Raw genomic sequence first — 16577 nt, forward strand, 5'->3', positions numbered from 1 at the left:
CATGAATGGGTGGATGCAGGAAAGAATACCACCATTTACTTTTTCTCCCCAGTCAAGAAGCAGCCAAGTCCAAGGAGCCCACCTAGGCATTTGTGCTACACTGAGGGGAATCCAAGCCCAAGGAGCCATGCAGAGGTCATGAGTATATTTGGAACCTAGTCAGGGTGAGCCACGCTCAGAAATCATACATGACATGATTCTGCTTTGAACAACTACACCAACTACTGAGAACAGTGTCTTATTTCAGTCCATCAAGTGGGAGATTACCATGAACTTTTTTTCCAGTTCAACCCATGCATGAAAGTATATTAAAATCCATTGTGAAGTCTTGTCAGACAAATTCCCACTTCCTTTAATAGGAAGTTTGCTTTCACATGGACAATAGGAGTGATCTCCTACAGCAGTAGAACATCTCCTTGATTTCCACTTAATTAGCAAGAATTGTACAGCCAGTTTCCCTGCATAAACCCAGTTACATCAGTATAAACATAAAGAGAACACTGCTAATCCCAGAAATAGCAATGTGTTCAGCGCTACAGTTAAGGTTGAATTTGTTCTTAACTCTGCTTTAACTATTGTTACCCAGGTTCTATCCATGTGGAAAGTACTAGAATTTTCAGCTATAAGCTTTTTTTATACTTAGTTTTGTTGTGTTTCTCCTGCAACTCCCAGATTCAAAATCAAGTGAAGTTGACTCTTACATTACAAATCATGTCATCATTAGAATTCCAAGATAAACAAAGCATGCAAGTAAAGATATGTCAATTGTTTAGCATAGCAAATCAGTTTTATATACTACAGCTCTCTAAGAAATTAAATTACTGTATATTGTACTGTTGGAATTGTGATTTTTTTTGACATATGGCTGTAGCACCAACTAATGCATATACAAATTCTCTTTACCTACTGGGCCTCAGATTTTTAATTATCCTGTCAGAATTTAGAAAACTACATCAAATATGTCACCAGAATATGACTTCTTAAAAATATCAGTATAGTTATGGCAATAGTCTCCTATAGGAATTATTTTATGTGAACATAATGCCCAGAATATTTCATTTAATTAATTTTTCATTTTCTCCTGAGCCAACAGCATCCGTCATTTTTTTAGTGTATCTACAATATATTGTATTTCATTTGCTGAAATAATACTTTAAAAGAGTATTTGAAGTAAACCTTCTAAAGGAAATTCTCAGTTAACGTAGCATTCATGTTAACATAATACATACTTGTGTCCTTAAATGTGAATTTGCTTTTATTTAGTATTTAAATCAGATTTGTCTAATTTCAAAATGGCCCTATTAGATTTTTTCCTCAAAATTTGAAAACAGTTGCTTGTTTCAGCTAACTTAGACATTTTCATCCCCCAAAATTTCTAAGCCCTTAAAATAGAGGGTTATAATAAAAGTGTTGACAGAACCTTAATTTTAATGTCTGAGCTGAGGTGATTTTATGAGATTTTTTTCCACTGAAACTTTAGAAAATTATTATTTTTAGTAAAATATTTCCATGTGTACGTTATATTCATTCTAGACTAGATAGGCTTTCTGTCTGGAATTATATAGATGGTTACCAACTGAATACAAGTCTGTAATTCAAGTTTTGTGTTCTGTTGGTGTCATAAACAGCAAGAAAATTCAGAGTACAGCATGTGTGGTTCACGATGGCAGTAGAATCCACAGCTTGAATTACAGCTTTGATGTTCAGTATTGTCATGTGAATATTAAGAAATTCATTATTTATTTGTCATTTTCATCAGAAAGTGCTTGTAAGATGAAGGAAGAGTTTAACTCTTCAGACTCAACAAGGCAGACAGAGAAAGTGCTGCTTGCCATTTAAATATTTATACTATATAAAACATTTTACATTGCTAAGCCCTGCAGTGTATATACCATTGTGTAGCCTGACTGACTTTCTGACCAGATTTTTTTTTTAAGTAGTTATAGAATAATCCATGAAGCTGAATTAGATTCAACCATAAATTACCTTTCTGGGGATATTTTTTTAAACCATCTTTGCTTATAATAAGCAATTTGCTCTTGATTGTATAGAAGTTAATTCTAAGAAACAATATGAAGAGCAAATTTCTTTTAATGATTTTTTCTTTGGGTGGATCACTGCTTTCTTCGTTACATTGTCTATGAAAATGAAAGTAATGTTAGAATAATCCACAGCAGTTCCCTGTCCAGGTGTTTAATGAAGACCTAAAGGTAGATGCTTGTTTTATATGCTGATAGTGAAATCTTGGCCTTGTTGAAGTCAATAGGAATTTTTTCATTGTCTTAAATGGGGCCAGAATTTCACCTTGAGTTTTTAGTATGACCGTCTAGTCAGTCCTACAGCAGTTGTTGCATTGTTTCATTGGGTTCAGTATGTCTTTGTCACCTAGGAGCCCTTGGACTTTGTTCTTTCAACCTGTCAAAAAATAAAATTCCAGTCACTCATTTGTGTATTGGAAATTAAAATGTGATTTTGGCAATGGCAAGAAGAAAGGTAAGACATATTAGCTAATCTCATCATTTTTCATTTTTATTTTGTACGTTTGAAATCACTGTTGAATAATTCTATGATTTCTGGCTGCATGTGACAACTGTGACTTCCTTTCAATACTAGGTTAATTGTGCAAGCTGCCGATAGAGGAACCCCCAGCCTTTCTGCTACAAGCATAGTAACGATACAGGTAGTCGATGTTAATGACAATACCCCAACTATCCAACCACTAGGCAAAGTGGAAGTCTCTGAAAGTAAGTGTGATGGTGCAGAAAAGTGTTATTGAGTCAAGTGAATGTCAGACCAAGATACTGTCTTTTATTTTGTTTTGTAACTAAATGTTATAGTGGAAGAAATCTCAAAAAATCATGACAATATTAACAGAAATATTGAAGCAAATATGATCTGCTTTTGTTTTCAAAGGCATGATTCTTAATCTTTGGACATTATATTTAGGAACAGTTTGGAGCCAAAATACAGGCAGTATTAAAAAAAAAATACAGCTGTGGTATACTCTCTGTAGACTCCAGGCTCAAATTCCACAGATGTCTTAAATTTATCTTTATTTTTAATAGAAAAAAATACTGTTAAAGCCAACACTGTGAAAAAAATCTTTGGAGTTTTATTATTTTGAAGGAAACATTTTCTTTCCATAATATCAGACCTTTCTTTAGAAAGATTCAGCAGCATGGCCTAGTAGACAAGTATGGAGATTTGGAACCTGAACCTCTTGAGTTCTAATGCCAGCTTAGCATCTGACTTATTGTGTGACCTTGGACCACTTAGGCCAAACTTTTCTAACTTGTATGTGTCTTATTGTGCACTTAAATCCAGATTTAAGCACCTAAATAAATAAGTAGCCTGATTTTCAAAAATGCTGTGCATCCATAGCTCCTGTTGACAGAGTGTATCATGGTTATATTTTTTCATGTGGGTGAAAGTCAGACCACTTCTATTTAGATGTCTGAGTTTAGCACCAAATTTGAAAATGTTGGCCTTAAACTATCTAGTCCTCATCTCCCAAACTCATGGAAGGGCCCCTTGAGCCCTCAGGATCTTGTGTCTTGTACCAACTCTTGCTGAAGGTCTCATGTCCACTGACCATTACTTCATCCAGGAGAGCCTGGGAATTGCATGCCCTGATTCCACAAAGACAAAAGGATACTTACGCCTTACCCAAATATTCTAACAAAAGTTGCATCAGGGCTTATCTACACTTGAAATGCTACAGTGGTGCAGCTGAGCCATTATAGCGCTTAAGTGTAGACACTCACTATAGCAAAAGGAGGGGTTCTCCCATCAGTGTCGTTAATGCACCTCCTTGAGAGGTGGTAACTAGTTCAACAGAAGAATTCTTCCATCCATCTAGTACTGTCTACTCCCAGGGTTAGGTCATCTTAACTATGTCACTCAGAGATATGGATTTTTCACACCTCTGAGTGACATACCTGGATCAGCTTAAATTTTGAATGTAGACCTGACCTCAGGCTTTCCTCTCAATAAGTCAGTAAGTCAGCAATTCATGGCAAATTCTATGTAGAAGATTATAGACTTTCCTGTTGCCCTGAAGGAGTAGTCTTTGTGGGATACAATAGGGCTGAAGATCTAAAATAAAATACAAGTTAAAGGTCAGGTTTCTGAGGGACGAAGCAGGGTTACTGTATCTCCTGATATATGCTTTATATAGCATGCCCAGATCTTGCTCTTATTCTAAGATATACAGCCAAGATATGCCAAAAATACTGTAAAAATATTATGCATGTAAAATCTAAAATTTACAAAATATGCAAGCTCTACCATATATACTTCAACTAACTAGATTTATTTTGAACATCACTGTTTCAGATGCCCCACCTGGTTTCATAGTGACTCAGGTTTCTGCAAATGATGTGGATTTAAGTCCAGCTCTTCTCTACCGCTTTACACAAGATGGTAACCCGGGAATGAAATTTGCTATTAATCAACACACTGGAGTGATCACACTGGTGAAACCATTAGATTTTGAAGAAACTGCTCAGTATCAGTTGTGGATTAGTGTGTCAGATTCTATGCATCAAACAGAAGCAGAGCTCACCATTCATGTTTTGGATATCAATGACAACCCGCCAGTATTCACTCAGTATTCATATCAGGTAAGAAGGTGGCAAATAAAGAAACCATATGTATACATGCACTTGAAAGATGTATATGACCACATAGGAGAGGGAGGATCTCTGTTTATCCATCAACCACTACATCATCAGCAGGGGCAGCACTTCCAGTACACCTCAGTCTGACCTAGAGGGGCTAGTTATGTTTCCAAGCTTATTCATTCTCTAGACTCATTGTTGAGACTGCCCAGAAGAGTGCCAGTTAGTGCTAATTTTTTTATGGTGTAAATATCTATCCATAATAAATTTTATTGAGATCGCCACACTCTGTTCATATAGGTCACCAAGCAGCCAGCAACTAGTAATAACCATTGGTTAATATTGTCTTGTGCTGGATTTGAACAGGGATCTAGAGAGAAAAATCTCTCTATCCCAGTCATTTAAGCCCTCCCTATGCCCCTTTTACTTCTTTGTTTGCAAAATGGTTTAGGCAAGCACTAAGCACTATGCAAGATTTTTAACTGAAGGTAATAAGCATTGTTCAATCAACTACACTATTATAAACCAACTGAGTTTCTGACCCAAAGATTGTCATTTTTGATGTGTTGCTTGGACAGTAAGATTACACGGCTCCCTTGCACTCAAAGTATATCTCATTACCTGTTAATTGCACTGAAATTTTTACCCCTTGTATTCTCAGGTTTTCATGTTTATTCTGTATATGGATTTACCTGCATTTAATCCATGTATTAATGTGATTTTAACTAGATGTCTAACATCTGAAGTTATGAGAGAGATAGCTGCTTTATCATATAAACATTAAAAGTTTGGTTGAAAAGGTTTTGATCTTAAAAATAGTGCATCTGGGCTTCAAATAATGGAAATACATAAAAGAGGAAAATGCATACTTATTTTCCAAGATTCTGTGAAGAAAGTAAGCTGTTCGCAAAAACTAAATTATAACAATGATCTATTGATCATTAAGTGCTGTGACACTTGGATTTTTAGACCATATAACAATCTTTTAAGGGACCAGGACAATATATAGTCAACTGAATAATTCAAAATAGGCCTCAGAACTCTATTCCATGTACTAAAAACAAGATATCCATGGAAGCTCAGGGGGAAAACTAAATTGCAATATTGTGAGAAGCCTTGTTTTCATTAGTGTTTTGTTGCAGTGAGAAACTTTTTATACTCTCTAACTCACTGAACTACTTTGGAAGAAATAATGGTCAGAATGAAATCTCAAATGGATAGTTTTATTAAAAATATATAGTTCACTCTGAATCTTGGACTCGTTGCCAGCATTGTTTTAGTATCTCAGCCCTATTAAGTTTTTTAAGCTTAAGGAAATTGGCAGGTGACACCTTTCAAAAAGCTCGGAACTGTATTTTCTGTAATCAAATCAACTAAAATGTAACTTGCTATATCCAAGACCTTTTATGTTACTCTTATCAAACATTTCATTTTGGTTACACTTCAGGTGACCGTGCCTGAGCTCGCTCCTGTAGGTACTTCTGTCCTGACCGTCTCTGCTGTAGACAGAGATTCAGAGCATAATGGAATTATTTCCTACAAAATTTTGTCGTTATATGAGGGATTTTCAATTGATCACAAAAATGGTGAGTTTATTACACAATTTATTATGAAGTAAGGGCATATAGTATAGACTGAAAATTCATATTCCATATCTAAATGTTGCTTTTGGTGATCACAGAGTTCTGGATGCCTTTGGTGCCTGCAGCCCTATTTATCCATAAGTAAAGGGCAGCTGAAGGAGTCACAGTGCTTCTTTAGTGTACCTCTGCCATGGCAGAGGGGAAATAAGGTGATTAACTGACTGCTTATGAGAGCTGAGAAACTGATGGCACCTGAGAGTATAACACTCAATTTATCCACATAGCTACTGTGAACCTCAGCCAGAATATATGTGAAGCAAAAGTGATGGAAGTAGTGCTGCTGAAAGCTAATGAACTAATAGCACTAAAGATCGAAGTCCTTTGCTTATCCTCAGGCTAGATGTAAAGCTACTAGTCACAGCATCCTGTAGACTCTATTCCTCTACTGTGATTTAAAATGAAAGCTACCATAACTCTTGCATTAAGTTTCAGCTGATTTGGTGTTCATGCTTAATCAGTATCTTCTAAGTGCCAGTTGTACTACTTATATTTACAGTGAGGCTTGTGTGCAGTGTTTGTGCTCAAGTCTAATGTTTCTGAAGACTGGAACAGCTAGTCTTATGCATGACTTGTGTTATGTAGTAATTATAAATGGAATTTATAACTAAGATTTTTAATATGAGAAAGGCCTCTCTGAAGAATATCATTCTCTTCAGCAACTAGAATCTAAATCTGCTAATGTCTGTTGTGTGTATTTGTTTATACAGAAAAATTGTTGCCACTATATGTTGTAAATGGATTTTGGAGATAGCCATTAGAGCTGACTGTATACTGCAAAAACAGCATGGGGCCACTTATTCAATTTGAGTGCATTCAAATCACTTACTTTACTTGCTGCCCTTCAAGTGGCTCTGCATATTCCCACTCGGTACTGGAGTGCATTGCCATAGAACCTTCTTCTAGAAGTATCAGCTAGAGTGCTCTCGTCTGCCCCTGCCCCTATCCTCAGTGTCACCAATGATCTGAGGGTAAAGCTATATAAGGCTAGAGCACCGACACTGCCTCAGTTCCTTCCGACTGGAGGGATGTGTTAAAGTCTCCTGTTTCCTCAGGGTCAGAGGCCTCTTTCTTCTAAAGATATTTAGTGTTAGCTTGTTTTAGTAGTTAGTTAGTCAGAAATCTCTTCCCAGTTCCAGAGTATGGCTGCTTTGAAGATGCAGTAGAAACTGGGTATTAAGAGTTTTACTTCCCCAGGGCTCCTGTGACGCTCCGGCCTCTGTTGGCAAAGCATTGGTGTCTGCTGTGACCATCAGGAAGTAGCTTTGCTTCATTCCTCTTCTCTATCACTAGACACTATTCTTAAGCTGGAGGATCTCCCTTTAGAAAGGGTGGGGTCTTTTGAGTGAATAGACAAATTACTGGAAAAACTAAAGGACATGAGATTGACAGCACTCTTTCTGGGTTTGATTCCCTCTGCTAGGAGGAGGTCTTCTATTCCTTTCTAGTACCAGAGGGAGTCCTATCCCCAGTCTTCATTGTCAGACATCTCATCAAGTAAAAGATGCCCACAATACCAGAATCCTGCAGTTTTCCAGAGTCAGCAACGAAAGAGGCCTTTCTAATCCATGTCCAAATCTAAACAACCTCCTTCCTTGTCAGTATCTTTGTTGCGAAACAGCAGGATTCAGTTTTGACAATACTATCAAGAGTCAGGAGCTAGTTATTCAAATCCAATCTACCCCTTTTTTTGGAGCTGCCTAGCCCACTTTATCAATGCATGGAGGTAGATTACATCAGATCTGTAAAAGCAGCAAAGAGTCCTGTGGCACCTTATAGACTAACAGACATATTGGAGTGTGAGCTTTCATGGGTGAATATGAAAAGCGCATGCTCCAATACATCTGTTAGTCTATAAGGTGCCACAGGACTCTTTGCTGCTTTTACAGATCCAGACTAACACGGCTACCCCTCTGATACTTTACATCAGATCTGTGGGTCCTGAAGATTGTATAAAGGGACTATGCCATATAATTCAAACATTCCGGCCCCCAATTCCCTTACCCTTTCCACTACAGGGACCCCATTCACAAGGCTATTCTGCTTGCAAAAGTAGAAAAATTGCTTCTGATAGGACAGTGTCCAAATACCTGAGGGCTCAGGGCCTTTATTCCTGTTACTTTATGGTGCAGAAGAATAACGGCGGGTTTTGTCCAAAACTAGATGTAAAGGACTTGAACAAATATGTTCTGAAGTCTCATTTCTATATGCTGACTTTGGCCTTCATAATCCCCTTTGCTATCTGTCCTGGATTGGTTTATGACTCTTGATCCAAAGGACACATTTTCATATATTGATTCATCACACTCATTGCAAGTACCTTCTTTTCTTGACAGCAGGACACTATTTCCAGTATCAGATGCTTCCATTGAGCTTCTCCACAATGCCTAGAGTTTTTATAAAGTGCCTCTCTGTGGTAGCAGCTCATCTAAGGAATCAGGGTAGTTTTGTTTACCCCTATTTGGGTGACTGGCTACTGAAGGCTGCTGTGTGTGAGGGCCTATTAAGGTATATTGTTTTTACAATTAACCTCTTCTCAGCCCTGGGGCTCTAAATCTCCCAGAGTCAGTTCTCTGCCCTCCCTTTACAGGTTGTGTACTGGACTCTGTGGTGGGAGAGCCTTTCTACTAAAGGGCACATTTCTCAAACTAAACCAGTATCTATTGAAAATTCAGCAATGTCCCACTCAAAGAATAAAGTTCTTCCTAGGTCTGATGGGCTTTATGGATCTACTACTTGCAATTAAGCAGTCTGTAATCTAGCCTCCTTGCTAGGGCATACAGCACTCACAGTCGTGGGGCTTGCAGCCTTTGGGTGGGGGAAGCCGCAAACAAGTCACAGGCCTTCCAGCCTACAGGAAGTATGTCACCACTTGAGTGCTGGGGTTGGCAACAGGGAAGTAGGGGGATCCAGGCCCACCCTAATCCACCAGATCCCAGTCCAGGGCCCTAACAATGGCAGGGGATCCCGCCACCAGGGTAGCGCGGTTCCTGCCTATCATACCTTTAGTCCCAGATTTGGACCTTAGCGTCCAAAATATGGGGGTTAGCATGAAAACCTCCAAGCTTAGTTACCAGCTTGGACCTGGTACTTGCTGCCACCACCCAAAAAATTAGAGTGTTTTGGGGCACTCTGGTCCCCCTGAAAAACCTTCCCTGGGGACCTCAAGACCCAAATCCCTTGAGTCTCACAACAAAGGGAAATAATCCTTTTTCCCTTCCCCCCCTCCAGGTGCTCCTGGAGAGATACACAGACACAAGCTCTGTGAATCCAAACAGAGTGACTCCCTCTCCCCGTTCCCAGTCCTGGAAACAAAAGCACTTTCCTCTTCACCCAGAGGGAATGCAAAATCAGACTAGCAAATCCAACACACACAGATCTCTCCCTGATTTCTTCCTCCCACCAATTCCCTGGTGAGTACAGACTCAATTTCCCTGAAATTTCCCAGTAAAGAAAACTTTAACAGGTTTTAAAAAGAAAGCTTTATATAAAAAAGAAAGAAAAATGCATACAAATGGTCTCTCTGTATTAAGGTGACAAAATACAGGGTCGATTGCTTAGAAGAAATATGAATAAACAGCCTTATTCAAAAAGAATACAAATCAGAGCACTCCAGCACTTATATTCATGCAAATACCAAAGAAAAGAAACCATATAACTTACTATCTGATCTCTTTGTCCTTACACTTAGAAACAGAAGATTAGAAAGCAGAAACTACTTCTCCAAAGCTCAGAGAAAGCAGGCAGACAGAATACAAAGACCTCAGACACAAAATTCCCTCCACCCAAAGTTGAAAAAATCCGGTTTCCTGATTGGTCCTCTGGTCAGGTGCTTCAGGAGAAAGAGACATTAACCCTTAGCTATCTGTTTATGACACGCCCCCCAAATTGCAGACAGTGGGGAAGCTCACTGGCAGCGATTTCCTTCTAGAACTTTAAAATAAACAGATTACTACAACACATTACATATACTACTAAGTATATAACTAACAGACTTCTACATTTTAAGAACACTTTTTAACTACTGAATTCTGGGAAACTCTCACGGGAGAGTGCATCAGCAACTTTGTTAGAAGCTCCTGTGATGTGTTGAATTTCAAAATCAAAATCTTGGAGAGCTAAACTCCAACGAAGAAGTTTCTTGTTGTTCCCCTTGGCAGTATGAAGCCACTTTAGTGCAGCATGGTCAGTTTGTAGTTGGAACCGCCATCCCCAAACATATGGGCGTAGCTTTTCCAGGGTGTACACAATGGCATAGCATTCCTTTTCACTGACTGACCAGTGACTTTCCCTCTCAGACAGTTTCTTGCTGAGAAACACGACAGGATGGAAGTTGTGATCTGTTGCTTCCTGCATGAGCACTGCTCCTATACCACGCTCAGATGCATCCGTGGTTACTAGGAATGGCTTGTCAAAGTCCGGGGCCCTGAGTACAGGGTCAGACATGAGCGTTGCCTTAAGTTGAGTAAAGGCCTTTTGACACTCATCAGTCCACTTAACTGCATTTGGCTGGGTCTTTTTGGTCAGGTCGGTCAGTGGGGCAGCGACTTGGCTGTAGTGTGGTACAAATCGCCTGTAGTATCCGGCCAAGCCTAAGAAGGATTGGACCTGCTTTTTGGAACGTGGGACAGGCCACTTTTGGATAGCATCCACCTTAGCCTGTAGGGGGTTTATGGTTCCTTGACCCACCTGGTGCCCCAGGTAAGTCACTCTGTTTTGGCCTGTTTGACACTTTTTGGCCTTAACAGTTAGTCCGGCCTGCCTGATGCGCTCAAAGACCTTTTCCAGGTGTAGTAGGGGTTCGGGCCAGGAGTCTGAAAAAATGGCCACATAATCGAGGTAGGCAACTGCAAATTCTCCCAGTCCAGCTAGTAGACCATCTACCAGCCTCTGGAAGGTGGCGGGTGCATTTCGAAGGCCGAAAGGAAGGACATTGAATTCATACACCCCCGCATGGGTGACGAATGCTGACCTCTCCTTGGCAGGTTCATCTAGCGGTACTTGCCAGTACCCCTTGGTTAAGTCTATTGTAGAGATGAACTGGGCACATCCCAACTTCTCCAGTAGCTCATCGGTACGTGGCATTGGATAGTTGTCTGGACGAGTTACCGCATTTAGCTTACGGTAGTCCACGCAAAAGCGTATTTCCCCATCGGGTTTGGGTACCAGAACCACTGGAGATGCCCATGCACTGGTAGATGGGCGGATTATACCCATCTGTAGCATGTTCTGGATCTCCCGTTCTATAGCAGCTTGGGCATGAGGAGACACCCGGTAGGGTGGGGTTCTGATTGGGTGAGCATTACCTGTGTCAATGGAGTGGTATGCCCGTTCAGTCCGTCCTGGGGTGGCTGAGAACAATGGGACGAAGCTAGTGCACAGCTCCTTGAGTTGTCGCCGCTGCAGACGTTCCAGGGTGGTTGAGAGGTTCACCTCTTCCACGCCACCGTCTTTTTTCCCGTCATAGTAGACACCGTCAGGCCACTCAGCATCATCTCCCTGGACTGTAAACTGACAAACCTGTAAGTCTCTGGAATAGAAAGGCTTGAGAGAATTAACATGGTAAACTCTAGGTTTTAGTGAGGAATTGGGAAATGCTATGAGGTAATTCACAGTTCCCAGGCGCTCTTGGACCGTTAATGGCCCTTCCCATGATGCTTCCATCTTATGGGCCTGTTGCGCCTTCAAGACCATAACCTGGTCTCCTACCTTGAAGGAACGTTCTCTGGCATGTCTGTCATACCAGGCCTTTTGCTCTTCCTGAGCATCCTTTAGGTTCTCTCTAGCAAGGGCTAAAGAGTGTTGGAGGATGCTTTGTAGGTTGCTTACAAAGTCCAGAATGTTAGTTCCTGGAGAAGGCGTAAACCCCTCCCATTTCACCAACTGTAATGGCCCCTTAACCTCGTGACCATACAGAAGTTCAAATGGTGAAAACCCTAAACTGGGATGTGGTACAGCCCTGTAGGCAAACAGCAACTGCTGCAACACTAGGTCCCAATTATTGGAGAATTCGTTGATGAATTTTCGTATCATGGCCCCCAAAGTTCCATTAAACCTTTCCACCAGGCCATTGGTTTGATGGTGGTACGGGGTGGCAACCAAGTGATTCATCCCATGAGTTTCCCACAGTTTTTCCATGGTCCCTGCCAGGAAATTAGACCCTGAATCTGTAAGGATGTCGGAGGGCCAACCTACCCTGGCAAAGATGTCTGTTAGGGCCAGGCACACAGTGTTAGCCCTGGTGTTGCCTAGAGCTACTGCTTCCGGCCATCGGGTAGCAAAGTCCACTAAAGTCAGTACGTACTGCTTTCCTCTGGGCATCTTTTTTGGGAAAGGGCCCAGAATATCCACAGCTACTCGCTGAAATGGGACCTCAATTATGGGGAGTGGCTGGAGAGGGGCCTTGACCTGGTCTTGAGGCTTACCCACTCTTTGGCATACCTCACAAGACCGGACATACTTGGCAACATCCTTGCCCATCCCCTCCCAGTGGAAGGACTTCCCCAACCGGTCCTTGGTTCTGTTCACCCCAGCATGGCCACTGGGATGATCATGGGCTAAGCTTAAGAGCTTCCCCCGGTACTTAGTTGGAACCACCAACTGTTTTTGCGGCTGCCATTCTTCCCGGTGTCCACCAGAAAGAATCTCCTTGTATAAAAGTCCTTGGTCTATAACAAACCGGGATCGATTAGAAGAGCTGAGAGGTGGTGGGGTGCTCCGTGCCGCCGCCCACGCTTTCTGAAGGCTGTCATCTGCTTCCTGCTCAGTCTGGAACTGTTCTCTTGAGGCTGGGGTCACCAGTTCTTCCTCAGACTGTGGACCTGGGCTTGGTCCCTCTGGAAGCAATGTAGGTGATGGGGTGGTTTCCGTTGCTGGTGAACCGCTCTCCGCTGGTGCACCTGAGGTTATTTCAGGCTCTGGCTGAGCCTTTTGGGTATGGCTGTCTGTTGCTTCTGCCAGTTTTGGCTCGCTGGTGCCCTCTGGCTTTGAGTTTGAAGATGTGGTTGCACTTGCTGGTGCTGGTTGCTGTTCCAGTTCCGGGCCTGGGACTGGAGATGTTGTGGCTGTTTCTGTGGTTGGCATGGAATCTGGATCCACTACCTCTGTCTGGGTCTCTGGTAACACAGACGGGACCTCTGTGGACAGCTCAGGAACAGGAATGGGTCTGGAAGCTTGCCTGGTTTGGCTACGTGTAACCATTCCCACTCTCTTGGCCCGCTTCACCTGGTTGGCCAAGTCTTCCCCCAGTAGCATGGGGATAGGATAATTGTCATAGACTGCAAAAGTCCACATTCCTGACCAGCCTTTGTACTGGACAGGCAGTTGAGCTGTAGGCAAGTCTACAGCTTGTGACATGAAGGGGTAAATTGTAACTTTGGCCTTTGGGTTGATGAATTTGGGGTCAACGAAGGATTGGTGGATAGCTGACACTTGTGCCCCGCAGTAACCTTCTTTCCGCCCACTCTCAAATTTTCCCTTCGCTCCAAGGATATTTGAGAGGCATCCGGGCCTGGGGATCTTTGGTGTGATGGTGGTGTAATGAATTGCACTCGCATGGTGTTCTTTGGACAGTTGGCCTTGATATGTCCCAGTTCATTACACTTAAAGCATCTTCCATCTGATGGGTCACTGGGCCGAGGTGAGTTACTGGAGACTGGTGAGGTGGAAGAATAGGGCGTCTGCGGCTTTACTTGGGTTGTATGTGGGGTCTTAGGCTGTCCTCGGTTGTAGGGTTTATGGTCGGTGTGCCCCTTGGAGTATTTGTTCCCCTTGACCGTAGCTTTCTTGCTTTCTGCCACTTCCATCCATCTGGCTCCAATCTCCCCCGCCTCTGCGAGATTTTTGGGTTTTCCATCTTGTATGTACCGTGTTATGTCCTCAGGAACACCATCCAAGAACTGCTCCATTTGTATGAGGAGGTACAGTTCTTCCAAGGTTTTAACATTGTGTCCTGATATCCAGGCCTCATAATTTTTTGCAACGTAGTTAGGCGTGTTTGGGAAATGACACATCTGGTTTCCACTTTTGGGTTCTGAAGCGCCGACGGGCATGATCCGGGGTGATCCCCATTCTGTATCTGGCCTTGGTTTGAAAAAGTTTATAGTCATTCATTTGCTGCTTAGGCATTTCAGCTGCCACCTCTGCTAAAGGTCCACTGAGCTGTGACCTCAATTCTACCATGTACTGGTCTTCAGGGATGCTGTACCCAAGACAGGCTCTTTCAAAATTTTCCAAGAAGGCCTCAGTGTCATCACCTGCCTTGTTGGTGGGAAATTTTCTGTGATGTGGAACCATAATTGGCGAAGGGTTGTTAGGATTGGCTGGCACATGCAGCCCAGCTTGTGCCAAGTCCAGTTCATGTTTTCTCTGTTTTTCCTTCTCTTCATTTTCTTTTTGTTGTTTTTCCATTTCTTTTTGTTGTTTTTCCATGTCTCAGCGGTGGGCTGCCTCTTCTTCTTCTTGCTTCCTTCTGTGGGCCAACTCATCTTCTGCTTGTTTCCTTCGGTGGGCCAACTCTTCTTCTTCTAGTTTTCTTTTGTGTGCTGCCTGTTTGATTTGTTCTTCTCTTTCTTTCATCTCCATCTCTTTTTGTTTTATTTCCAGTTGTCGCCTGTGTTCAGCTTCTTTGATTTGTTCTTCGGCCTCAATTTTTGCCTTAGAAGTCATGGTTCCTGTTTTCTTGGGTTGGGGTGCCCTCCGGTGTTTATCTTCTGCACTGCAGGCTCTGTTGCCTCCTAGAGTCTGCCTAGCAATAGTGCCTTTAACTAATCTTCAATGTTAAGTAAACCTGAAAAAACCACTTTATTTGCATGTATATAGTGCTGGTAATGACTCTCAATGGGAGAGCTATTGTCACAAAAGATTCTTTGTCACAGCTTAATGGTCTCTTGCTTATTATGCAAGCCACAAACTGCCAGAGAGAGCAGAAAAAAAAATTCTCTTTTAAACCCAAACTGTTTCTCTCTGCTAAAAAGCCCTTAGCAGAGAAGAGAAAAAAATAATATTCCTACTGGCTTCTGGATTTTGTCTATCCCGTAACCGCTGCCACTCATATCATACCTTTAGTCCCAGATTTGAACCTTAGCGTCCAAAATATGGGGGTTAGCATGAAAACCTCCAAGCTTAGTTACCAGCTTGGACCTGGTACTTGCTGCCACCACCCAAAAAATTAGAGTGTTTTGGGGCACTCTGGTCCCCCTGAAAAACCTTCCCTGGGGACCTCAAGACCCAAATCCCTTGAGTCTCACAACAAAGGGAAATAATCCTTTTCCCCTTCCCCCCTCCAGGTGCTCCTGGAGAGATACACAGACACAAGCTCTGTGAATCCAAACAGAGTGACTCCCCCTCCCCGTTCCCAGTCCTGGAAACAAAAGCACTTTCCTCTTCACCCAGAGGGAACGCAAAATCAGGCTAGCAAATCCAACACACACAGATCTCTCCCTGATTTCTTCCTCCCACCAATTCCCTGGTGAGTACAGACTCAATTTCCCTGAAATTTCCCAGTAAAGGAAACTTCAACAGGTTTTAAAAAGAAAGCTTTATATAAAAAAGAAAGAAAAATGCATACAAATGGTCTCTCTGTATTAAGGTGACAAAATACAGGGTCGATTGCTTAGAAGAAATATGAATAAACAGCCTTATTCAAAAAGAATACAAATCAAAGCACTCCAGCACTTATATTCATGCAAATACCAAAGAAAAGAAACCATATAACTTACTATCTGATCTCTTTGTCCTTACACTTAGAAACAGAAGATTAGAAAGCAGAAACTACTTCTCCAAAGCTCAGAGAAAGCAGGCAGACAGAAAACAAAGACCTCAGACACAAAATTCCCTCCACCCAAAGTTGAAAAAATCCGGTTTCTTGATTGGTCCTCTGGTCTGGTGCTTCAGGTGAAAGAGACATTAACCCTTAGCTATCTGTTTATGACACTGCCCAAACATGCTGACTCGTGGCAACAGCACGACCTAACTAATATCTGGTTCACCTGGGTTACCTCCTACTACAGTCCACTGGTGTGGTGCCATAGTTGGCAGGTCCTCAGTCTCCTTGAGATAGGTGACAGATGGCATTCCCAGCAGCTCCTCTCCACTCTTAGTCTCCATCTTCAGGGCACTGCACAGCTCAGGATCTGGTCCGGAGTCCTGCAGTGGGCTAGAGACATCTGCCTCCTTTGCTGACCCCAGCCCAACTGAGCTAAAGGGCCCACTTCTTATACTTCCTCTCCCAACCCTCTGCTTCTGGTGTGGTGGATGGGGCTGGCTTGGCTTCACCCACCAGGGAGAATATAGTGGTCCCTGCATCTCAGGCTCAAAG

At 42.2% G+C, this 16577-nt stretch overlaps 1 protein-coding gene across 3 annotated transcripts in view; it reads left to right on the forward strand.

Moving 5' to 3' along the window:
* Nucleotides 1-16577, forward strand: part of DCHS2 (dachsous cadherin-related 2) — a 236969-nt gene that overhangs the window by 213280 nt on the left and 7112 nt on the right. For 2 of the 3 annotated variants that reach the window (XM_030563596.1, XM_030563597.1), the window contains exons 17-19: nt 2614-2744; nt 4336-4622; nt 6067-6205. In XM_030563596.1, coding sequence (XP_030419456.1) covers nt 2614-2744; nt 4336-4622; nt 6067-6205 — 557 coding nt within the window. Of the gene's footprint in view, nt 1-52; nt 123-2613; nt 2745-4335; nt 4623-6066; nt 6206-16577 lie in introns of those variants that run through there. The other variant, XM_030563598.1, reaches the window with a different exon arrangement.

Source organism: Gopherus evgoodei, chromosome 5 (genome assembly GCF_007399415.2).
Source record: "Gopherus evgoodei ecotype Sinaloan lineage chromosome 5, rGopEvg1_v1.p, whole genome shotgun sequence".
NCBI classification, from domain to species: domain Eukaryota; kingdom Metazoa; phylum Chordata; order Testudines; family Testudinidae; genus Gopherus; species Gopherus evgoodei.